The 26,966-nt window shown below is 36.2% G+C and overlaps 1 protein-coding gene across 2 annotated transcripts in view; it reads right to left on the bottom strand.

The window, feature by feature from the left end:
* Window positions 1-13,480: 13,480 nt before the first annotated feature.
* LOC105045139 (phospholipase D zeta 1) overlaps window positions 13,481-26,966 on the bottom strand; it is a 32,525-nt gene continuing 19,039 nt past the window's right edge. The window contains exons 14-20 of one of the 2 annotated variants that reach the window (XM_010923298.4): window positions 23,587-23,733; window positions 23,310-23,507; window positions 19,597-19,698; window positions 18,977-19,108; window positions 15,107-15,172; window positions 14,050-14,111; window positions 13,481-13,959 (exon numbers count right to left, since the gene is read on the bottom strand). In XM_010923298.4, coding sequence (XP_010921600.1) covers window positions 13,710-13,959; window positions 14,050-14,111; window positions 15,107-15,172; window positions 18,977-19,108; window positions 19,597-19,698; window positions 23,310-23,507; window positions 23,587-23,733 — 957 coding nt within the window. In that variant the 3' untranslated portion in view covers window positions 13,481-13,709. The remainder of the gene's footprint in view (window positions 13,960-14,049; window positions 14,112-15,106; window positions 15,173-18,976; window positions 19,109-19,596; window positions 19,699-23,309; window positions 23,508-23,586; window positions 23,734-26,966) is intronic. The other variant, XM_073257701.1, reaches the window with a different exon arrangement.

The following is a 26,966-nucleotide window of genomic DNA, read 5'->3' as shown; positions in this document are numbered from 1 at the left end:
TAACTCCCAAAGTGCACTTTATCGGATTTAACTTCATTCGAAACTTCTAAAAGGTGGCAAAGATCTCCCTGATTATCCAATATTGGCTCTCAACTAGCATATCATCCATATATACCTCTATATTTCTATCGATCTGATCTTTGAAAATTTTGTTCATCAATCACTAGTAGGTTGGATCTACATTCTTCCGGCTAAGGGGCACGATCCTATAACAAAACAGGCCACAGTCAGTAATAAAAGCAATCTTTTCTTCATCCTCAAGTGCCATCCAAATTTGATTGTAGCCGAAAAGGCATCCATGAAGGTTAGAAGCTCATGTTCTGAGGTGGTATCCAGTAGCTGGTCAACTCAAGGTAATGGATAGCAATCTTCTGGCATGCCTTGTTTAGGCCCATGAAATCTATGTAGATTCTCCACCTCCCATTCGTCTTCTTCACAACAATCATTCTCATGAGCTAATCTAGGTAGATCACCTCTCTGATAAATTCGGTGTCAACAAGCTGGTTTACTTCCTCGATGATTGCTTTTTGCTGCTCCAGTGCAAAATTTTACTTCTTTTGTTTGATGGGTTGGTATTCAGGTTCCACGTTCAGTCGGTGCACTATTACTTTAAGATCTATATCAGACATATCAGCCATCAATTAAGCAAAAACATCAACATTCTCCTACAAAAAGATAACAAGGTGATGGTTGGTTATCTCATCTATGTATGTCCTGATCTGAACTGATCGCTCCTTATTTTCCTCCTCAAAAGGGATCGTGATGAGGTTCTCCACAAGTTCCTCACATGGATCAGGCAATTCATTATGGGCATCCAAGCCTTCAATGGGAAGGTCTTTAGATGGCATTGCTCTTCGAAGAGCTATCATGTAACATTGCTGTGCTAAGGCTTGATCCCCTTGGATTTTGCCATCCCATGCTCTGTTGAAATTTTACTATCAAATGGTATGTCAAGACCATAGCTTAGAGCGTATTTATCCCAGCTGTTCAAGGATGGCATTATATTCTGAAGGAATTTTGACAACCAAAAAGTCAAGCTGCATCGTGGTTTATTTGGATGTTTGACCTACTATAACTGGTAGTGTGATTGCCCCTTCAACGAGCACGGTATTTCCAAGAAACTCAACCAGTGGTGAGTTGAGCTTTCCTAACTGATCCAAAATAAAATATATTTTAGAGAATGCATCATAAAATAATATGTCAGTTGAACTTTTATTATCAACTAGAACACGATGTACATCATAGTTCGTAATATTACGAACTACAACTACCATATCATTATGGTAGAGATTAGATTCCTTAAGCATCCTCTTCGAAGAATGTAATAATTTTCTCCATTATCTATCTCTTGGTTGGAACTGCTGAACTTCCCACTATGCCACCGATCTTACCCCCAATGACAGTATTTATCACCTGACGACAGGTCAAATTTTTATGGATTCTTCTTTTTGAGGTGGTTTAGGTAGACTAGATAATTCTGATGGAGCTTCACACTGCTCCCTCCAATGCTTCAAAAATCTATCCAATCTCCCACGCTTAATGAACTCTTCAATTTTGTCTTGCAGCTAGTTACATTTCTTGGTGTTGTGATCATGATCTCAATGATATAGACAGTATTTGCTCGATCACATTGGATCGACGGGGCTCCCATCCTCCTCGCTCTTGGCAGCTGCTCCTTTATCTCTATCAATATCTATGCCCTAGGGACATTTAGGAGGGTGTAGTTAGTGAACTTTCTTAATGATGATGCATTCCACTGACCTCGAGGAAGAGTCCACCATCATCGGTTCTGGGGTGGGGTTCTAGATCGTCGGTTTTGAGGTGGAGTCCTAGATCATCGAAGACTCTCCCAATGATCTTCTTGCATTGGTGGGCCTCTCCTATATTCATCCTTTTCTTACCTTGGTTGGGGTGCCATAGAGTTGTAGGCTTCTTCAACATTGGCATACTTCTCCATTTGGACTAGCATTTCATTGAAGTCCTTTGGATATCTTTTCTCTAGCAAGAAGAGAAACTGATACTTCTAGACCCATCCTTTAGGGCAGATATTGCAATTGATTGATTAAGATCGCGCACCTCTAGCGTGGCCATATTAAAATAGCTCATGTCATCTCGGAGGGATTCTTCTTTCCTCTGCTTGATATTTATCAAAATTTTGATTCGTGATGTTGTCTATTGCTACTAACGAAATGTGCTACAAATGATCGACTGAGCTGCTCGAAAGAATAGATGGAATTCGACTTCAAGCTAGAGTACCAATATTGAGCTACTTTTTGCAAAGTGGATGGAAAAGCTCGACATACAAGCTCGTCTATGGCACCATGCAGGAGGATTAGGGTTTTGAAGCTCTTGAGGTAATCTATAGAGTCGGTCAAGACAACATAGGTCTCCAGCTATGGTATCTTGAAGTGATTGGGGGTTGGCTCCTACATGATCTTTGTGCTAAAGGATAAGTCAACATTGAAGCTGAGATCACCATCTTGACATAGGGCTTGATTGCATAGTGCATTGATTCGCTGATTCATTTTCTGAAGTTTTTGATCCACATCAACATCTCGAGAGTTGTAGGCTTCTAAGTGCCAAGATGGAGATCGGCTCGAGGTAGAGTCCTTCCTAGATTGTAGAGTAGGGATCGTCTTCTTTCTCGATTAGGACTTCTGGGTTGGCTGAGCCAACTTTGCCATTCCAGTTCTGGGCTACATTGAGGAGGCTAAGGTGGTACTGGTCGAGGCATCTCTCTTAGTGCTTCATTAGCCTACTATGTTTCTTATATCGCCGTAGTAAGCATTTGCACCTACTAAATGAGAAAGTTTAATTGATTGGGGGCCACCTCCATGGCCAATTAGGAGGGTGGAGATGGTGCCTAAGGTTGCTATGCTAATACCTGAGCATTGGCAGGAACTTCAGCCAACCTTGAGGTAGTAGTGTTGGAGTGGCACAACAAAGTTTCTCTGTACGGTGTCATGGTGATAGGATGCTTGCTTCTTTCCATAAATAGATCTGGGGTCCTTCCTCTAGTGCTAATCTATTGTCACTGGTCTTTTGACTGAGGTCAGCTCGATTGGAGAAGAGATGTGGCTAGCACTGTACTGCAATAGCTTGATTTGCAAAATAAGTCTTTGATCGAAGTTGGCTCCAATAGGGACTCTTCGATGTTTAAGTCAGAAAACTAAGGATCATGAGGGAAAGAGTGAGTTGGGAGAGAGATGAGACCATACCCTTGGGCTCCCTTTTGATCCTCTATTTATAAGCGAGGATGGAGGTGCCATAAGGAGAAAAGAGAATCGGATTATTGCATTTGCCTTGTTGAACAAGATATGTCCTTTATTTCCTGCCTTATCTACTCATGACAAGCTATTACTGTGGATTTCGAGATTTCTCCAACCACACAATTTGGGCAATAAATCGACTACAACCCTTTAGGAAATATCAATTTGGCTCATCCACTAGAGTACCTTGGGTTGGTCAAGACAAAGGGTCGGTCATTCTCAAGATAGCCAGTATGTCGGCTTATCCAAGATAAAATTTTTCTCCCCGAATCAGATCACATATCAATTATATAAGAGGTCATAGTTGGATGGTTGATTGAATTGATTATCAATTATAATTAATTTAATTACATCTTGATGAACAACATTTCAATTGAAAACCATCTGAGCCTAGTGGCTTATTAGATGACAACTCCATGATTATTGTAAAAACATCCTCATGTTGCACCATGGCTACAAGAATATGATTATCAGCCTCAGTTACATATAAATTGAAGCAAGCTCTGATACTTGGCATTGAAACTATGAATTTATGAAAATCATTCTTATTTCCGCAAATTCCAAACAAAACCATCCACTGACTAAAGTAATTCCATTCTTATTCCTCCTTAAGATAGTAGGCCTATGAAAGACATAGGTATTAGCATCCCTTGGACAAAGCTAGGTTATCCGTGACCTTTTGCTTGTACATTGCTTCTTATTATCTTCGTGTGTCTACAATAGATGCAATGGCAAAGACACTTCTCCAGATTTGGGCTATTTATGCTTAGATTCCAAAAATTTAAAAAATATTAATTAGTTACCAAAGCTTTAAATTGGTTGCGATATAGCCCAATTATCTATTTGAAAATTAACACTATTATTGGAATGGAAAAAAGATAAAAGTACCTTTACTGTAAAGAGATTGTCCTTTGTTAATAATCTATCTACATAATCTTCAAGCATTCCATTCTCTATCATTCATCCATCTGCATAGATCTTAAAGTATCCAATTTTTTGTAATTTATTTGCCGACATAGGTTTTAAAGTGCTCCAACCTTAATCATCCATCCGCATGCAAATCTTAAAAAAAAATATTCTTTATTATCCATCCATCTACACATATATCAAAGTGCTTCATCTATGATCCATTGGTTTGCATAGATTTGAAAGCACTCAATCTTTATCATCCTTTGTCCACACAAATCTTAAAGCACTCCACTCTCTATCATCCATCCATCTGTACAAATATTAAAGTATGCATTCTCTATCATCTATTTACTGGCACATACTCAAAGTGCTTTATCTCTGTTATCTATCCATCTGCACATATCTCAAAGTACTTAATTCTATATCATCTAATATTTATCATCCATTTGCCCACACAAATCTGAAAGCACTCCATTTACTATTGTCTATCCACTTGCATAGATCTTGAATATCCACTTGCATAGATCTTGAAGTACTCTATCCTCAATCATTCATTGGCCTATATAACTCTTAAAGTACTATATCCTCTATCATCTATTCGCTTGCACAAATCTGGATGTGCACCTTTATCATCCATCTACTTATACAGATTCAAAGCACTTCATTTTCTATCATATATTTGTTTATAAAATCTCGAAGCGCTCCATCCTCTCATTCATCCACTTATATGGATTTTGAAGTGCTCCATCTTTTATCATCTATCTGCATGTACAAATCTCAAAGTGGCTCATTCTCCATCATCCATCCATTTTTATAGATCTCAAAGCACTTCATCATTTACACAATGATCTTAAGGCATCCAACTATTTTCATTCATCAGCCTATATAAATCTTAAAGAGCTCCATCTATTGTCATTTATATGCTTGCATAAATCTTAAAGCATTTAATTTTTGTCCTTGATTTGCCCCACAGGTGTTAAAATGTTACTTTCCTTCTTTTCAATTCTCACAAAAATAAGAGTCTTTTGCTAAGTAGTGAAAAGAGCAATTATAAAATTTTATAAAAAATCAGCTATCAAATAACCATCACGTGATAACGTTCGCTAATGAAGATAGACAGCTAGACGACATTGCAACGATTTTAAAGTTTGGAATCAAGTTGATATTTTTTAAACTTTTAGGATTTAAATATAAATAACTCAAACTTAGAGGGATGATTTTATAATTTTTTTCTAATTTTCTCATAACAGTTGGAACCTAGTCCACTTCCCTCAGCTTCTGATTTTGTATTTTAAAGATTTTAGCCTTATGATACCAATCTTTCTAAACATATTGTCAACTTATTCTAATATTCTATGTTTCATTTCTGAATTTTTTTTTTTTTTTATTTTATGTTTTACACAGCGAAGCAGCATTAAAACCCTTCGTCACGGGCTAATGATAAACAATACAATGTCAAGCTCGAGACACTGCCACCTTTATACCATGAGTTCATCATAGCTCAATCAAAATTTCGAAAACCTAAAAGGATTTGTGTACCCTTGTTAGAGTCCGGTCATAAAAAGATGGAGTAGTGATCAAAGGCAATATGAGAAAATGGCATTTTCTTTTGGTTCGAAATTAGGATGCCACTTCTCAAGAGCCAGGCCTTGGCACGCAAGGATGCATGATCCTCTCAAAAGAACATAATAGCGATCCTGTTCCTTTCCAAAACAAAAGATTAAGCAGCCATAAGAAAGAGACAGCCTGGAAATCTCTGCTCAACTCGGAAATAGATCAGAGTTACTTGCCTCATCGCTGGGATAACAGCTATTATTCTATTCCTGAAGTCATTGTCCAAGCCAAATCATGGGCCTCACAGCGGAAAATAAAGGTTTCTGAGGATATTTTCGATCCTTTTCTTTCTAATACTGAGATTTGGGTTCCTATGATCACACCCATTCTGTCCATCAAAAGTCTCAGAGGATATACATAAATTATCTTTTTATCCATTATTAAGTGCAGTTATAATACGCAAAGGATATAAACAGAAAACTTCAAACCGTTAAAAAAATTAATATTAACAATTAAAAAAATGGACATATAGAAAGTTGAATTTGATTCAAAAAATCTAAAAATATATATTTGCAAAAATTACACATTTTGAACATTCCTCACCCCTGCAGTAAACACCCCAAACATATAATAACAATGAGATAATATATTTTGGTTGATCCTAAGATGAATTGATGCATAAACTAGGGTTTCACATAGCATAAGATTATTGGTAATAGGAATTTTAGACTTCTACTTCACATTTAGCAGTTTAAATTTTCATTCCACAATGACCAATATTGAAATTGGTAGTGGGTGTACAAAGTCATTTATTTACACCCTATATGCGACCACAATATATCCATGAAAACATGTAAATGCAGAGCCATGGGTAAGAGTGTGATAACCCGGCCCAATTGGGCCCAAAATCAGCCCACAGCCCAAATAAAAAAAAAAAAAAAAGAAAACAGAGGAGAAGACTCCCGAAGGGAGTCTTCTTCCTCCTCTCACCAGCTCCCAATCGGAGTCGGAAAGAGCTCCCCTCCGGCTTATTTAAGGAGGAGAATCCTCCTCTCTCCCTCTCACCAAAGACCCGAGACCCAGTCGGCGGCAATCGCCGGAAAATCACTGCGGAGACCGTCCCTGTGCCATCCTTTTTGCTCGTCGGAAAAGCCTCACCGGCGTCGAAGATGAGCCTCCTCCCCTTCCTCTCTTCTCCCCCTTTCTCCCAGTGCCCGTATGCACGATCGCCGGCGACCGGAGTCGCGGATTTCTTTGAGAAAGGGATTCGGTCCCTTTTGAATGTTTGGGCGTCGGTGGCCACCGTCGGCCACCGCTTGGCCTTCCTCTTGCCGCTGGGTCGCCCCCTCTACCGACGGCCGCCCCATGCCGGCTGCGCCGCCAGTCGAAACTCTAACGAGGGGATTTGAGATCCCCTGTTTCGGCCCAAAGGAAGCCCGGGAAGAAGAAAAGAAAAGAAGAAGGAAAAGAAAAGAAAAAAAAAAGAAAAAAAAAAAGAAAAGAAAAAAAAAGAAAAAAAAAAAAAAAATATAATAATAATAATAATAATAATAAAGAGAGAGGAAAAAAGAAAAAGAAAAAGAAAAAATAATAATAATAATAAAATACATGTGAGAGAAAGTTTCTCTCATCTCTCTCTCTTAAGTCTTTCTCTCTCTACTTTCTCTCTCTACATTTTCTCTCTAGATTTTCTTTCTATTTTCTCTCTTAGACTTTTTATCTCTTTTTATGATTTTATCTCTCTAGGGTCATTCTCTCTCTCTGATTGTATCACAGACCCTAGGACAAACTTGAAATGAAAATATGATGATCTGAGACTGCTCCAAAATTATGCAGAATTGGATCCCGATCCGATCCTTATTCAAATTGATAACATCGATCATGGTTAATCCATATTAAGTCACCCTAATATAACCTCTGATGATCTTAATCGTGATTGCCACTTTTGAAGGATACGAAGATTCTCTCTCCACTTTCTCTCTCTACTTTCTCTCTCATGACCGACTTTCTCTCTCTAAAAAGATCTATGAATCCTGTATCAAGTCATGCCTTCATTTTTTAGAGGCTCATATTGACTCTAATAAGATGATCCAAATTACTTTGATATCCATACTGTATATCAACTTCATTTGGCCATATCAAGTATTTTTCAAACCCATTATTAAAAGAATCTATTGATTGATCTTGACCTTAATTCGATCTGTGCTTCACGATTTCTTGATCAAGTCACTTAAATCTATCCTCAGATCAGAGACCTTGAATTGCCTTGGTTTCTGGATGGTCCAACATATCCGACAACAGTCCTCTTTTCTTATAATTTAATCTTATTATATCATGAATAGAAATTGATCATAATTTGATATTTTAAATAGAATTAGCTGATTCTTCTAACGAAGTCTGAAGATCTAAGATGAATGAGGTAAGTGGATTTATGTTATTTTTTAAATGATCATATTTTTATGCAAAGAATCGCTATTGATGAAATCATAATTTTTCATAAAATAAGGATCGGCATATGTGATATGGAAAAAGCATGTTTTATTATGAGCATTGATTTCAGGAATATGTCTTATGAAAATAGCATGATTATGAAGCATGAATTTTATTGTTTTTTATCTATGTATATGCATGCTTTAAGAAAAAAATATAATGATTTCAAAGGCTCTCAGATAGCTATGAATGAATCCCTTCGGGAAGGTCGACATTCGGAGCTAGCATCCACACGAAACATGGCTCTGCCAGTGGGTATAAAGTTGGCACATGAATTAAAACTCTGTCGATTAAGAAACATGGTCCTGTCATGGGTATAATAGTGACCTTAGCATGAATATCTGTGAGCAATGTTTTGAAACATGACATGAATACATGATGAAAATGATTTACGATTCATGATTGTGAAATATACATGATTTATGCATGCATGATGAGTTTATAACTTGTTTTGTTATATGCTCTATAAAATATTTATTTTATATTACCTATTATTTTTTAAATATTGCATTATCATGAAGAACTTATGCTTGATCCGATAAGGAAGCTCAAGTTCTACTTACTGGGCTAGTGTAGCTCATATTCTTTTTGTTTTCTTTTTGTTTGAACAGAGAAATAAGGTTAGGATCAGCAAAAGGAATCCAAGCTTGAAGATCAGCATAGCAAGCTTGAAAATTTGACAGCAAAGTTTAATTTATTTTATAATCATGGATTTGTAGTTATTTATGAATATTGAGATTCGGGTTAGTACTTGCTTTTGGATTTAGATGCTCTGAACCAATATTGGTTCGATTATTTGATAAATAATAGAATTGAATCTTTTTATTTGACGGATTTTAGATGATTATGATGGATTGGCTTCGTGTTATCGTGGGCTCCATCCCTCGGTAGCATGGCCGTGTTATGTCCCGAATTTGGGCGTGACATTTTATGGTATCAGAGCTTAGGTTATGATCATTGGAGATTATGATATAAATGATTAGGATATGATAGAATAATATTAGAGCTTAGGTTTAAGATCATTGAGATTATAAAGTGATATCAAAACTTTATGTATGATGAATAGGATGCGACCGAGTGGAGTATAATGGATAATATCAGAGCTTAAGATTATGATCATTAAGGACGTGATAGAATGATATAAAGTTTAGGTTATGATCACTAGAGAATATGACTTAACTGGTATTTGAACTTAAGGTTATCATTATTGGGATTATGACTTTAGTGATATTTGAACTTGAGGCTAAGATTATGAGAACATGATAGATATAAAAGAAAAATTCAATAATTTGATTTCGAATCAATAGAATTATGATGAAATTTATGCATGAGTGGCATATGATGTCTATAATAGAATTGACGAGTTATATCTTAGATTTCAATTAGCAAGGTTGATCTGAGTATGAGAAGTGTTGACCCTAGAATGAAGTGGAAGGTATTGATATATTATGTTAGGTATATTTGATGACATTGGAATGCTAAACCTATATGGATAAAGAACATGATAATTTTGCTGATTTTGATGTTAATTTCTTTGCAAGAAAAAGTTGGTTTGGAAGTTGTCTATAAATGATTGTAAGATAAGTCAAAGGTTAACTCAAATTAATTTTAGACATATTGGATTCTTGAGGAGTGATAAAGCTTATGTAATAAGTTCAAACATAGAAGGTGGATGAAGATTTAATTTTGATGTGCTATGCCTAAAAGATAGTAATAAAAAGAAATCTTAAATTTTATCCTAAATTATATATGAAACATGAAAGTTGGATCTATCTTTGATTGATTTAATATACAAAGATATTTTTATTTTTGATAGACTTGATAATTTGGTAAGTTGAAATCAGAGTGCGCAGCAAAAGCGTGATGGTCTGAATTGATTAGAAATATTAATCTTTTAAATTAAAAGATATTATGAAATACGTTAGTTGTAAATAAGGAAGGATTTTACTGATAATAAATGGATGTTAGAGAGAAAATCTATCTGATCAAGGAAAGACTCAAAGCAGCACAGGATAGACAGAAGAGTTGGACAGATAGAAAAAAAGAAGAGAATTGGAATTTTACTTCGGTGATCATATTTTTTCTAAAAGTATCACCTACTAAAGGTGTCATGAGGTTTGGAAGACATGCAAGCTGAGTCCGCGATATATTGGACCTTTTAAATTTTAAATCGAGTAGGAATGTTGCTTACGAACTAGCCTTACCACCAGATTTATCCAAAGTGCACAATGTCTTTCATGTTTCACTACTGAGAAAGTTTGTACCTGATCCAAATAGTATGATAAAGTATGAGCCATTGCAAGTTCATTAAGATTTAACCTATGAAGAATTTTTCCTTCAAATTATTGATCGAAAAGAGCAAGTTTAAGACGGGCATCATTCCGTATGTAAAGATTATTGGAGTAATCATGAAGAGAGAGAGGCCACATGGGAGCTTGAAGATGATATGAAGACGAATATCCACATTTATTTGAAAATGAAGGTATGTTAAATTTCGAGGACGAATTTTTTTTTTTAGGGGGTAGAATGTGATAACCCGCCCAATTGGGCCCAAAACCAACCCACGCCCAAATAAAAAAAAAAATAGAGGAGAAGACTTCTTCCTCCTCTCACCGGCTCCCAACCGGAGTCGGAAAGAGCTCCCTTCGGCTCTATTTAAGGAGGAGAATCCTCCTCTCTCCCTCTCACCAAAGACCGAGACCCAGTCGGCGGCAATCGTCAGAAAATCACCGCGGAGACCGTCCCTGTGCCATCCTTTTTGCTCGCCGGAAAAGCCTCGCCGGCGTCGAAGGTGAGCCTCCTCCCCTTTCTCTCTTCTCCCCCTTTCTCCCCGTGCCCGTGTGCACGATCGCCGGCGACCGGAGTCACCGAATTTCTTTGAGAAAGGGATTCGGTCCCTTTTCAATGTTTGGGTGTCGGTGGCCGCTGCCGGCCACCGGCTTGGCCTTCCTTTTGCCGCTGGGTCGCCCCCCTCCTGCCGACGGCCGCCCCATGCCGGCTGCGCCGCCGGTCGAAACTCTAATGAGGGGATTTGAGATCCCTGTTTCGGCCCAAAGGAAGCCCGGGAAGAAGAAAAGAAAAGAAGAAGGAAGAAGAAGAAGGAAAAGAAAAAGAAAAAAAAGAAAAAGAAAAAAGAAAAAAAAAAGAAAAAAAAAAGAAAAAGAAAAGAAAAAAATAATAATATAATAATAATAATAATAATAAAGAGAGAGGAAAAAGAAAAAGAAAAAAAATAATAATAATAATAATAAAATATATGTGAGAGAAAGTTTCTCTCATCTCTCTCTCTTAAGTCATTCTCTCTCTAGAATTGAACTTTCTCTCTCTACCTTCTCTCTACATTTTCTCTCTAGATTTTCTTCCTATTTTCTCTCTCTAAATTTTTATCCCTTTTTATGAATTTTATCTCTAGGGTCATTCTCTCTCTCTGATTGTATCACAGACCCTAGGATAAACTTGAAATGAAAATATGATGATCTGAGACTGCTCCGAAATTCATGCAGAATTGAATCCCGATCCGATCCTTATTCGAAATTGATAACATCGATCATGGTTAATCCATATTAAGTCACCCTGATATAACCTCTGATGATCTTAATCGTGATTGCCACTTTTGAAGGATACGAAGATTCTCTTTCCATTTTCTCTCTCTACTTTCTCTTTCATGATCGACTTTCTCTCTCTAAAAAGATCTATGAATCCTGTATCGAGTCATGCCTTCATCTTTTAGAGGCTCATATTGACTCTAATAAGATGATCCAAAATTGCTTTGATATCCGTGCTGTATGTCAACTTCATTTGGCCATATCAAGTATTTTTCAAACCCATTATTAAAAGAACCCTATTGATTGATCTTGACCTTAATTCAATCTGTGCTTCACGATTTCTTGATCAAGTCACTTAAATCTGATCCTCAGATCAGAGACCTTGAATTGCCCTAGTTTCTGGATGGTCCGATTATCCGAACAACAATCCTCTTTCCTTATAATTTAATCTTATTATATTCATGAATAAAAATTGACCATGATTTGATATTTTAAATAGAATTAGCTGATTCTTCTAACGAAGTCTGAAGATCTAAGATGAATGAGGTAAGTGGATCTTATGCTCCTTATTTATTTTTAAATGATCATGTTTTTATGCAAAGAATTGCTATTGATGAAATAATAATTTTTTATAAAATAAGGATCGCATATGTGATATGAAAAAGCATGTTTTATTATGAGCATTGATTTCAGAATATGTCTTATGAAAATAGCATGATTATGAAGCATGAATTTTATTATTTTTCATCTATGTATATGTATGCTTTAAGAAAAAAATATAATGATTTCAAAGGCTCTCAGATGGCTATGAATGAATCCTTCGAGAAGGTCGACATTCGGAGCTAGCATCTACACGAAACATGGCCCTGCCAACGGGTATAAAGTTGGTACATGAATTAAGAACTCTATCGATTAAGAAACATGATCCTGTCATGGGTATAATAGTGACCTTAGCATGAATATCTGTGAGCAATGTTTTGAAACATGACATGAATACATGATGAAAATGATTTACGATTCATGATTGTAATATACATGATTTATGCATGCATGATGAGTTTATAACTTATTTTGTTATATGCTCTATAAAATACTTTATTTTATATTACCTATTATTTTTAAATATTGCATTATCATGAAGAACTTATGCTTGATCCGATAAGGAAGCTCAAGTTCTACTTACTGGGCTAGTGTAGCTCATATTTTTTTTATTTTCTTTTTGTTTGAGCAGAAAAATAAGGTTAGCATCGGCAAAAAAAATTCAAGCTTGAAAATCGCATAGCAAGCTTGAAAATTTGATAGCAGAAATTTAATTTATTTTATAATAATGAATTTATATTTATTTATGAATGTTGAGATTCGTTTTAGTACTTACTTTTAGATTTAGATGTTCTGAACCAATATTGGTTCGATTATTTGATGAATAATAGAATTAAATCTTTTTATTTGATGGATTTTAGATGATTATGATGAATTGACTTCGTGTTATCGTGGGCTCCATCCCTTGATAGCATTGCCGTGTTATGTCCGAATTTGAGGCGTGACAAAGAGGTAAGCGATAATCTCATGTACAAAGGATCAAATGTAAAATGCTTTAATATAGTAAAGAACAGAAACCAACCATTATCTTAACTAACAGTATTTCATAGACATGTCACTTCATTGGCAAAACAGATTTACAAGGAACCCACAAAGCTCATACACATAAAAGAATGCACAAAGAGGGCAGGATGAAGTATCTTTTATTTTATAACGAATCAACGAATCATGAAGCCATTTCAGCACATACATTTCATTTTGAGCTACAACTTATTTTTGCAGCGTCCCTCCTTTTATACTTTCTTCAGTCTCAAATACATGTACAAGCCACAAAGCCACCGCAATTATAGTGAATAAAACATTGAATGTTACAGGGGAATACAGTCAATGAATCAGATGAAGCCTAATGAAAAACTTGAGGAGATGCATAAAACTCACTTTCATTGAAAACTGGCCTCAAATCCTCATTGCACATGAAATCCAGGGGAAAAGAAACAAGGTGGCCCCTCACTGACTGTAATCTCTCCATAGGATCTGTATCTTTGATATCACCATTCTGATAGGACTCCAGCTTCTCAGGAGAAATCCCTAAATCAGCGGTAGTATGCCCCAGTTTCTCCTTCCAGTATGCAGTGCTTTGTCGGAATGCAGCTCTGCACAAATTTGAAATTGTTTAAGAAGCATGTATGAAACTAACGGGCAGTTAACCAGACAAAAATGGTGTTAACTGTCATCATATATACCTGGAATGGATGAGATCATTGGGAACACACGAAAAGACATCCTGGTAGATCATAGTATTGGTCTGCCCAAGAAACACAATTACCTTATAATGGATGGCATAAAGAACCAAGCAACAAACTTGGCAATGATGGCATATGAATTCATAATCACAGATAACACACTGGAATATGTACTATTACAACATAACTTGTTCGACATCAAGTGCTTTAATTGTTAGAACAGAAACCTTTAATCCTAAACATCTTAGGAAATTTGTATGATAAATCTAAAAACACCCTAGACATCTAAAGGTCCGTGGGAGAAGAGAAGGAAGCTCATCTACATCTGTAGCAACTGCTACACATATATGATACTTGAGGATGGTAGCCGTTCATTATTGCCACCGGTTGCTTTGCATATCTTTTATTGTTCTATGCCAATATTTTGAGATTCGCAATGTTTCATTTCTTCTATATTCCCTGTTTTCCTGGGGGGAGTCAGAGAGGGGCTGTAGCCCATTCAAGCCAGCTGGGGGTCACAGCCCAAATGCAGCAGGATCTTTTAGCCTTTCAAATCCACAACCCCACTCATCAAATGAAATCAGGATACCATCAGGGAAGTTTTTGCAAATGATAATTGGCTGGATATAATTAACATCAAAATGAAGCAAGCATGTGGGACGAACATGAAGCAACAAAACAATATAACATGCAACATCAAGCTTTGACCAACTATATAGCTGTTTGAAAAGTTTGTCCATTCCATAATGTGATCCCGTGCATCAAGAGCTAGTTAATATGCTGAACAGTCCTCTATTATGATAACATTAAGCTGGAGACCAAGTTTGAGGGGAAAATAATATGATATGATTATACGAACATGGGTTCTGTGGATGGGTCCTGAACAAGTTTCTTTCCATCTGCTGACATGACAAGAGACAATCTAACCAAATCTCCATGCAAGAGAACTCCCCAGTGAAAAAACCAAGATAATTAAGGTTTTCAAGGATTGAAAAATAACAACCATGTATTTTTTTGGTTACTAAAAGAATAATTTTTCAATGCCTTTTTACTTCACCTTTGCAGTAGCCATCCAGATATCTCTGTAGGTTGCATCATGCACGGGATCACGAATCAAACTGATCTGCAAGAACTTAAAGAAAATCTGTTGAATACGAGAAATTTTGAATAAACTTATATGACAAAATGCTGCATCATAATTTGCATTTCCTTAAAAGGTGCAGTTGAATTTGTCTTGAAATACATATATCACAATAACTACCAAAAAAAGTCATTCTACTATTAACAAAAGAGTAACATCATTTTTTTTTGCCCACCTCATTCTCAAAGAATTGAACATTATAAAGAAGACAAGGTGACAAACATAGGAAAGATAGAACTCTGACAAAAGAAAGCTACAGAAAAGAAATCTGATACTGGAGATGATGCAAAAGAAAAATAGAGAGTATCAGTAACATCAACACATGGAAGACAGAGGAGGTTAAAAGAACATATGCATGATCACTCATGCTGCATCTGGTCAAGTAAAATGAATTAGCTTTTAGCGATGGCAAAAGTGCAGCAAAAACCTGACAAGCAAAAAAAAAAAAAAATCTATTCTAAAAGTGAAATAAGAAAGTAACATGTAAAATCTTTGCACCAGAAATCTCGAAGAAGTAAACCAGTGATACATAAAAAATGGAAATCTGTAGTGAAAATTAAAACTTGAACTGGCTTAAGCAGGAATGTTCATAATTTACATCTATCAATTCACATGGCAAAAACAATAAGAGCTCCAAATAGGATATTGAAGAATCTTTGATCATAAGCAAACCATCTAGCCTTTGTCCAACTATTTGACATCGGCTACATCGATCCATATTCACCAAATTTTCCTCTTTAGGGTCACCTCTGATGTTACTCCAAGATTCTCCATATCCTTGCTGGGAATCAAATCCAAAAGCTTAAGTTGATTGGAGGATAGGCTCATGTGTATTTAAGGCCACCTTAGTTTCCTTGCCTATCAAATGTGATACTATCCCACTTCCAATAATCCTTCCTAACAATCTCCATCCATGTTACCTAGGTCTTTTCCTTTTTCTTGTAACCTCCAACACCAATGAAAACACCTCTTCTTACTGGAACCTTCTCAACTCTCCGTTATACATGTCCATATCATCTCAATCAATTGTCCATCACTTTGTCCTTAATTCGTCAACTGCTGTAACTTCTTTAATATATCCATTTCTTACTTTATCTTTTCTAATTTGACCACAAATGCATTTTTAACATTCTTATTTCTGCTACACTCAACTTGTTTTCATGTACTTTCCCTATTGCCTAGCACTCTAAAAGCCATGGAACATGGCAAGCCTTGTTGTTCTAAAAAATTTTCTTTAAATCTCCAATGTATGCATCTATCATGTAATATTCAAGATGCACCTATCGACTTAGTGAACTATATCTAATTCTATTATACATCTTCATCTATCTTCCTATTATCTTGTACAATAGATCCTCAATAACAATCTTAATCAGTATCTCATCTTTGTTTGCATTCTCACTCAAGTAACATTCCATATACTCTTTGTTCAACTAATTTTAAGCCCCTATCCTCTAAACTTTTCTTTCATAAGCCCAGTTTAGTACTAATCTAATTCTCTTTTCATCAATTAATACCACATCATTTGCCAATAACATATCACATCTTGAATATTAACAGTAAGTTTATCCATATTAGTGCAGAAACTATGGACTTACTGTTGATCCTTGATACAAGTCCATAGTAGCTAGAAATATGCTTACTGTATTAGCAACTCCTAATACTTGTCAATGCCCCTGCATGCATGCCCTCAACTATGTTAGCTTAACTTTATGTAAACTCTTCCTTCCTAAAACCCACCAAATTACCTTTCTTTGATACCTATAATAAGTTTTTTTCTAAGTGAAGAAAGATCAAATATATACTTCTTTTTCTCCATATTTTTCCTATCAATTGTTTAAGTAAAAGGACAGCCTCTATTGTTGATTTTTCATCTATAAATCCAAACTTGTTTTCTGAAACACTTACTATTTTTATCTTTGTTCAATTACTATTTACTAACTCCATAGTGTCTCATAAGTTTAGCTCTTTGATAAAGAACAATTTTACGCATGACATAAAATGGTATTAAAATACTTGTTGTCCAATCATCTAATATTTTCTTGGTTTTTTTAAAAAAAATTAGATAAGTTTGTAAGCTAATTTAGCCCAATATCTTCCATGATAATCCAAACCTCACTAGGTATTCATTTGGTCCAAATGCTCGCTTGCATTCTTTTCGAAACAATCTCCACTTGGCCTTTATGTTGTACAAATAGATCTTTGACTCCTCACCAAGTACTTTAATGAAGATTTCTTTAGTAAAATCATCATTTAATGAAGTTTCAGAATATTATTTTCATCTTCTTTTATCTTTCCATAATATCCTATTATCCTCACTTTTAATGTATAGAACTCAACTCAACTAAGCTTTAGTTTGGGGTTCGTTACCTGAATCCCAAACTTAATGCATCTAACTCAATTTTCATTTTTAGATTTCCTCTCTCTAGCTTTACCTATTTTACAAATTTCATTCTTACCTTTTCTGAAACCAAATTATCATATAAATAATATATGCTACATATTTAGACTTACTAGCCTTTTTGCATCTTTCTTAGCCTGCTTAGCTTATGAAATCCATGATAACTATTTTCGGCCATTGTTTAAAATAAAACTATTTTATTTTAATTACCTGTTGTACCTATTAATCCCATCATCATGTTTCTTTGTGTGTATCTCATCCCCTTTGACTTTCCTAGGACATCTTTAGCTACCCTCTTAATACGGTTGGTCATTTGATCTCACATTTTATTCAGTTTAGTCCTTAAATTCCAATTTTCCTCCTCTAATAATATAAGACTAGTAACCTACATTATGTAGTTAAACACTCTCTAGGAAGCACCATATGATCCTTGCATATTGATCTTTCTCTTAGTGAATAAGTTATCTATTTGTGACAAATTCATTTTACTCATAAAGGTTATTAAATACTTATCTCTCTTCCTAAGATATGGGTTTGCAACTGCTATGTCATAAGCTATCGCAAAGTCAAGAATCAAATTGCCTATCAAATCTCTACTCCTAAACCAAATCTACCATGTACAGTGCAATATCCCATACTGCTCTAGCCTACATGCCCATGTAAGTCACCGCTCACCACCTTTAAGTATCATTTCTCTTTAGGAATACTTTGCATGAATAACCTATATATTAGTCCTCTCTCTCAAGTTACTTGTGGTGCATAAACACTAACTACATCATGATATCCTCTTTTGAAACTAGTTTAACATCTTTTGATCTATCACTTATATTCTCCCCATCTAGAACTAATTTGATAGCTATTTAATCTATTCCCATCTACAATTTTACTTTTTATTTCTCTATTCATAATTATGCCACTCTATTTCCATGATTATCTTGATCTACACATAATAGTTTATAACCATCCCCAACATCCTTAGATTTACAACCTTTTCATTTAGTTTCTTCAAGCAATCTTAATTTTCCTACATGCCATTGTATCAACTAGTTCTCTACACTTTCCAGTCGAAGTTCCAACTTTCCTAGTAGCAAATCTAATTTTCTTTTTCTGTATAAAAGAGAATGCTTAATCAACAAACAGATATTTAATCGGCTCAATAAAGACATGGAAACGTCGCCATATAACCTGACAATTATGTGAGAAAATGGTTCATAATAACCAAAAGAATTCAATTTTGGAATAAGTCATTTATTATATGTATTCTCTTTCTCTCTCTCTCTCTATATGTGTGTGTGTGTGTGTGTGAGAGAGAGAGAGAGAGAGAGAGAGAGGAGTGGGGGCGCGGCAGTTAGAGCAAGTAGAAGTATTTGGATTTGGAAACAAACCTCTTCAGCATGAAGACCAAGGTGTTCTGACCATAAAGACAGGCGCAAGCTAAGAGAAAATTTTCCAGCTTTCCATGGCTTTCCATTCATATAAGAAGCAACAAATTCTTTATCTTCAATAAGAACACCAATCTGAGCAAACAAAAAATGGGACGCACAAATCCAAGTGATGTGAGAAAAGCAATGAGAAAGTTGATAGCATTGCAGAAACATAATAAACTAATCCATTTAAACTAGATTGTATAGAAAAGTGTAACTGAAAATTACTACAGACATGAACTTCTAGCAACTCTTGATGTAAAATGTCTCGGAATAAGTATCATTTGTGGCAAATGATATACTCGATATCAAACATAACATACCTTTTCTTCCATACAATGGAAATACGAAAGACAGACAGAGAGAACTGTGGTGTTGCCCATTTACTAAACCAAAAACAATATGGTTGACCCACAAAAGAAAACACAAGAGGTCTATGGTACAGTTCATAGATACAAAATCATACATATATGAATTTATCTTCAAGCATGCATGCCTGCAAACATCCATCCATCCATTCATATACACATGTTTGTATAAGTGAATACATTTTGATTTGGACTAAAATAATAGAACCGTACCTCAGAGTCCCTGGATCCTAGCAAACTTCTATCATTTATATTAGCTGAACCGATCAATGTTATACGATCATCAACAATCATCAATTTGCTGTGAACATATACCTGAGAGGAAAACAAAATCCATTACCAAAAACCTAGTAGCACAATATAACTCAAATAAAAACAAGACATCATACCTCAGATTTTGCAATTCATTATGGCTGTATCTTTCACAGCAATTATGTAAACAATAGGCTTTATCTTTCACAGCAAATATGCAAACAATATCATTTTTAAACATTATCAAGTATGCCCATATAAAGAGTTTCATATAAGAGAGAGAAATATAAATAAAATGGTACAACACCAATTACTCCCAATCTCAGCTCAATGCACATGATTGAAAGGGCAGAGTCTCCCATGATTGTGTGCAGATAAATATCCATACAAGCATGTCTACTCATGTCCACACTAGCATGCATATGCACGGTAGGATGGATATTCTCAGCTATAAGCCGCAGCAGAATAGAATAATATATTAGTGGTGTTAAAAGTACACATATAGATGAAAATAGCCTGCATGCACTAGAAAGGCTCCAATCAGTACCTTTCCAACTGCTACTTTGACCCCACACAACATCTTGTATAGAACTCAAAAGGCACGCATTGATGTAAATGTTTCGCAAAACAAATGGGTGAAAATCACCTAAATGGACATGTATGGAAGCATCTCTGGAAACTTCACGATTATTTATTAGAATTTTTTATGAACTTCTTAAAATTATCTTCTATAAAAAATCAAAGATCAAAATGGCATTATAAGGAACAAGGTCTGCAATCTTGGTGTTGGGGATTGTACTAGTCAAGTACTTGCACAGTATGGTATCGAGTTGAACCATATAACACCTCGTACATAGATGTGAACATGTTCCATACCAATTTAATATTTTTTTTTGTCTTTTTTCTTTTTTTTTTGTTTTAAATATTATTTTAGGTTTTATGGATATTTAAATATGATTTTAAGGATGTTTTAATGTTATCTTATTTTATATCAGTCTCGAGAGACTATATGATTCAAGGCCCACGGAACCGGTATTGGGATCCATGCTGGCCAGCCGGCCGGCAGTACAAATCATACGGATCCATACCGGACCAGACCAATGCGAACGATATAAAAGTGAAGAAAGAAATTGAGAAGGAAAAGAGAGAGAGGAGAGGGGGAGGGAGAAAGGGAAAGGAAGATGGTAACCGAAGGAGATGCCGACAGTGGCTACAGGCGGGCTGCAGGCGTGCTTGGAGGGCCTCCAAGGCCTCCGCTTCTCCGCCAAATCGTGACTAAGAGAGAGAGGGAGAGGAAGGAGGGAGGGGAGGCGGCAAAGAAGTCTCTGGAGGACCTCCAGCTGACTGCCGTGGTCGTCGAACGATGAAATCATGGCCCGTGGCATGGGATTTTTTAAAAAAACCTTGATCACAGTGAAGCCGGCACATCCATTGCCAGCTTCACTATTTCTCCAATTTTTTTAAAAAAATTCTGTAATAATGAAGCCAACAAACCCATTGTCGGCTTCACAATTCATCATCATTTTTAAAAAACATGATGAACAGAGGTGGTCATCCCTGTTCACAGCTGCAGCTCCACCTGCACCTTTTCCATTGCTCGATGGCCACGACAGCCATCCGACACCCTCTGACGGTCTTTCCGTCAGCTATGCCTTCCTCCGATACTCTCGCTTTTCCTCTCTCTATCGATTAAACACTCTATCGGGCGACACGAAACTGCGAAGGCTCAGCGACCCTCCGATGGCATCATCCCCTCTTTCCCTCCCCTCCTCTCTTTTCCTCTCTTTCCCTCTTCCTATCCAATGTTCTGATTTGAAACATCGAACCATCTTGTTTTATGGTTGGTACGATTCGGAACGCCTAACCATCCGATTCGAGATGGTTCAGTGAACCATGACTATGATTGCTTGATGGATACAACTATAATTATTAAACACAAAATTGTAACTCGGTACATAGATGCATATCATTGTATCCCTAATTTTTGTCATCTACATCCTTCTCTTAACCATTCCTCCTCGAACTCTTGCTTTTGACTTGTGTCATCCTTCCCTTACTTTTAACTCTACTTTTGCCTTCCTTTCATAGTACACATGCTACATTATCCTAATAGGGTCATGTTATTGCCTTGCTCCTTGGCTTATGGTTGCACCTCTCTATATCTCCCTAATTATCACTAGTTGATTCACAATCAGCATCTAATAGAGAGGCATTAGTCCAACCAAACAGTCTTAGGGTTTTTTTAAGCTTTCATTTTGTCTATGCAACCACTTTTGCCATAAAGAGTTAAAATATCATAGGAGGATTACAAAGTTCCTAAATGACAAAAGATTATGGTTAAGGTGCATTTTGTTCATTTGACTCTCATGTGAGAACTTACCTTCTTTAATCACTATCATGGAAAGTGTTTTTATTTGTTGACGGCTCAATTAAGTAGCACAAAGCTTACGTGGTGGTCAATTGTTTTATTTATAGGCATGTCATATAATATGAAAAAAGTTATTAATGATGGGCATGATTTTTATTCAAATATTAAATATTGTGATTCAAGACTAGTGAAATCAGCATCGAGATCGATATCGATTGCCTATAGGTACGGTACGGAATGGTAATGTGTCATGCTGACTTATGGTGTACCAACAAAGAGGAGGTAGAGAAGGGAAGGGAGAGAGAAGGAAAGAGAAGAAGAGAGAGAGAGGGGGGGATGGGAGAGGGAGAGTGTTGTGGAGAGAGGGAGAGCGAGAGAGAGAGAGAGAAAGAGAGGGCTTTGAAGCCCCTTTCCTCAGGCCACGGCATAACAAAAGAGAGAAAGAGAGGGGGGCCCTTATTACGCTATAGCCAGAGGTGAGGGGGCTCAAAAGTCCTCTCCCTCTCTTGCCCTCTCTCCCTCTCCCTCCCTTCCTTCCTCCCCCTCTCTTTTCATCTCTTTCCTTCTTCCCCGACCCTCACCATATACTCAAACCCAAGGATGGAGTGGTGCCAATCTGCCCCAATGTGGCTTGGTATGACCTGACCAAAACATTCGCGAATGGTATTGCCTTTCATATGCTGTGTATTCAATAGTTCCCCTTCTGGAGGAACTGAATAGAACCTCTTTCACAAAGACCTATATGAAATCTAGGTGTCCTAGCCTTTGTCGCGCTTTATACATATGGAAACTGATTATGATCAAGAACATCTCCCTTCCAATGCCTTTTAACTAGGGAAAGAATTTCAAATTTTTACATAAACCTAATCTTGTGGTAGAGTATATAATTTTTTCCTATGCACCCATTGCTTTGTAACTTTTGAAGAAAAGAGAGGAGAATGGCATCCTATGACCTCCCTTTTTGGTTAGGAATGGCTTGAATTTACCGGGACTGCTCGACATTGAGCAGAAACAGGTTCCATTCAGTTCATAGCAGTTTGAGCCAATTCTTACCAGATCCCGAATCAAGAGGCCAAACCGATCAAGCATACACCAGTTTAGGTCAATACGCCCTGAATTGGTGGTTCATGTCGATTTGGCAAGCTAAGACTAAGTGTATGTGTTACATGAAGCTTTGATAAAATTTATGGACCAAATAGGATATGTTCTTTAAGTCTACAAGAGAGGTCAATTTATTTTTTTATCTGTAACTTGAAAAATCAAGACTACATTAAATAACATATATTGTAAGTGCAAGGAGACTCACCTGATTGGTAACTAGAGGGCCTCCATCATAAAGTCTACCATAAGCTCGAAGACCGTAGAAAGATATATAATCATGTGCCTTAGGACCCATTATATCATAAAGATTTTGCAATATTGAATTTGGCCCTCTGCAAATAGTTCGGTATTGCCAATGCATTATTGCCCTTACAGATGCAGCACCAGCATCATCAATGCCGCCCTATCACAAAAATGTTCAGAAAACAACTAATAAAAAAGAAAAGAAACAAGTCAAAGATGAATAGTTCAAGGCATGGCACCTGGAATCCAGGTAACAATGGTATGATTATAATAACTCGAAAACACCTCTTTTCTTTCTCTGCCCGCATAATTCGCCTGTACAATGCTTCTAAAACACGGTTCCTTATTGTATCATCTCCCGAAAGACTTGATATAAAAAATTGATTCTGAAAAAGTGCCAATGGAGATAACAAAAAGTCAGACTTAAATATAAATAAAAAAATGAAATCCTTATGCGTGCATGAGGGTGAGGGATCCAAAGAGATAGATGGATTGATAGAGAGACAAAGTGTGTGTGTGTGTAATAACATAACAAAAATTGCATAATATTACAGGATTGTTTACGTGTTAAGATCATTTGAGAAACTATCCTAATCAAATACATTTTAATGATCAAACAAATGCTTCTAAAACAAGAAATATTTCTATGATACCTAACATTTTGACAAATGTGATCACATTGTGGGAAGGCTCATACCAAAGATTAGTCTGCAAGAAGCTAACCCCAAAGAGTAGGTAATGGAATGAGACATGGATGCAAGAAACAGAACATCAGTGGGAAGTCAAAAATAGTGGTTTAAAAGATCCTAATGCAAGAAAAAAGAAATAGGACGTGCTTAAAAATATGGAAACTATTTCCATTCTCATTCTCTGCATTTTTCCCCATTTTGTGTATCTGAATCCAAAGTGTTATGCTATGTTTGGTTCTTAGGAATTGAAAAGAATCAAAATAGAAATCAAATGAAATGGAAATTGAAGATAGAGAATTGGAATCTCCATTCCTGTTCCATTATTTCAGCACAGATTGAAGGAATACATGGAAAAGGATTGAAATTTCCCTTCTACTATTTAATTTAGCAAATTTTAAACAACCATTATAATTTAATTGGAGACCTTCCATCAAGGTTCGCAGACTCAGTACCGGAACCCATGCCGATTGCCGATCGATATGATACCGTACCATACCATACCGTACCGCACCAATAATAAAAAATCAAAAAAAATCCCATCCAATGGCAAAAAAAAAAAAAAATCAAACCGAATCGGACTGAACCGATACCGTACCGGATCAAACCATCCGGTATCATGCGGTTCGGGCCAATACCATACCGAACCAGTTGGTTCGGTCCGGTTCAGATCATTTTTCGAAAAATTGACCTGAACCGGACCGGTTCTCCACTGGTACGGTACAGTATGGGATGTACCGGCCGGTTTGGGCCGGTATGAAAAACCATGCCTTCCATTGTATACATACATATACATATACATTAGGGGTGGCAATTAGATCGGATCGGGTCATATACTGATCAGGTCAATGCGGATTGGGTCAAAAACTCATCAACCCAAATCCGACCTATTTATTAAACAGGTCAAAAATTCAAACCTGAATCCAACCCATTAATTAAACGGATAACCCGATTCAACCCGTTTAACCCATTTATTAACATGTTAAATTAGATTAAACGGGTTAAACGTATTAAACAGATCGGATTAAATGGATCAAAAATAGGTTAAGTAGATTTTAAACAAGTTAAACATGTCTTAAACGGATAAACAGATTAAATAGATCAGAAACATGTTAAATAGGTTTTAAACCGGTTAAATGGGTTATCTAACTCAACGCAACCAGAATATTAAACAGGTTAAATGGATCAGATATTTAAAGCCTAAATCCGACCCAAATATTAAACAAGTTAAATAGATCGACCTATTTATGACCCAAATCCATTTAGTCTAAATCCAAACCTATTTATGGCGGGTCAAACATGGGTCGGGTTAATGGATCAGATCATATTTTTCAGGCCCTAATATATATATATGTGTGGGGGGGGGGTGCCGGGGGCTATGGACTTAACAAAATCTCTTTAAATTCAAAAGTCAACCAAATAGTTTATGCCATAAATACTACTGCTTGGTTCATACACATTGTTATACTAATGAGAATGATGATTCCTCCCATTTTCAGAGTGCAATTTCAATTCCTCTATTTCAGGGAATGGTGATCCTAAAGCAAACATGATTTATTAGTTGTGCAAACCAAACATTGGAATTTCTATTTGATTACATCCCATAAGCTGGACCAAATGCAGCATCATTGTTAGAGAAATACATCTTTGGTAACTATGCCTCACATTAAATGTTTCTTGGCAACATAAAAAATAATAATGTTATAAATCATCAGTGTCCAGCTTCAAGAAAAATAATGCAAAGCACATGAAATCAGATATTTTTAGCCTAAGAGTATTTATAGTCAAGTCTGCATAATAGGTTGCTAGCATGTCCAATTGCATGTGGCATGAATGATCAATATTGTCATCAGTTTTATGCCTATATTAGATTTAGCCGTTATCCTCATCTCCTAAGTGAATGTGGCCTTATATCATAAAAGGGCAATGGAAATTGAATTTGCACCGAAAATAACATATTCCTTAATATTTCTATGTTCCATTGCATTATCAAAGCAGGGTTTTCCTTTTTCTTTTTCTTTTTTCTTCTCAAACACGACTTTTTTATTGCACAGGTAGGTTGTTCAATGTCCTTTGAGAATTTGCAGGCATCAATTCAAGACTTGGCCCAAATTTTGTTTTTCCAGTTCTTTCTTCCCTCCAGCCTTCATTCAGTTGAAGGCAAACATGATGTGGTTGGTATTACCTTAGTTTCCTATGCCTTTATTTTTTATTTCTTCCTCCCCTTTGAGAGATTTCTTCCCCCTTCTGTAATTGGCCTGCACACACTCTGACTGGACTGTTCACAACCAGCAGCTATTCACCCAACATCAGATGCTATCCAACTATTTAATGCAACTGTTATCTCTTATTTTTATTTATAAGCCCCTGATCTCCAACTCTCTTTTTCATTGCCTCCATTGAACAGCAACATCACTATTTGTTGCTTTCTTTTTTCCTTCCATTTGTTTATTCCTTTTTTCTTCATGTAACCTCTTTGTCTTGAGAGATTTCAGTTTTAGGTTTCTGTTCCTTGCCACTACCTTGTGTCATTATGGCAGTCAGCTCTAACCTTTTAGCCGGAATTCATGTAAGCCTTGTAAGACTAGCTGCATATGACAGGTTATGCCATCTAAAATTCATACTAATGGCACAAATCTCTCACCTACTAATTGTGATGATTACTATGCAAAGCTATATATGATAGGGGCTACCAGATTATTGAACATTTCCTAGCATATTATTCTACCTAGCGAAGAGAGCTTGTTTGTCTTCCATTAGCAAAGGATGTATGAGGCGATCAAGGCATGTATGACCAAACTGTAAGTGCTTGCAGTAAAAACTTACCCAAGTTTGCTTTTCTACTTCTCAAGGTCATCATGATGTAACAACTTGGTTACAAGTTTCTTCCCCTTACGATCAACTATTAAGAGCAAGTGACTACTCTCTATCTT

This window comes from Elaeis guineensis, chromosome 5 (genome assembly GCF_000442705.2).
Source record: "Elaeis guineensis isolate ETL-2024a chromosome 5, EG11, whole genome shotgun sequence".
In the NCBI taxonomy this organism is placed as follows: domain Eukaryota; kingdom Viridiplantae; phylum Streptophyta; class Magnoliopsida; order Arecales; family Arecaceae; genus Elaeis; species Elaeis guineensis.
The sequence above is the reverse complement of the archived record's forward strand: the minus strand, read 5'-3'. Positions and strand labels throughout refer to the sequence as shown.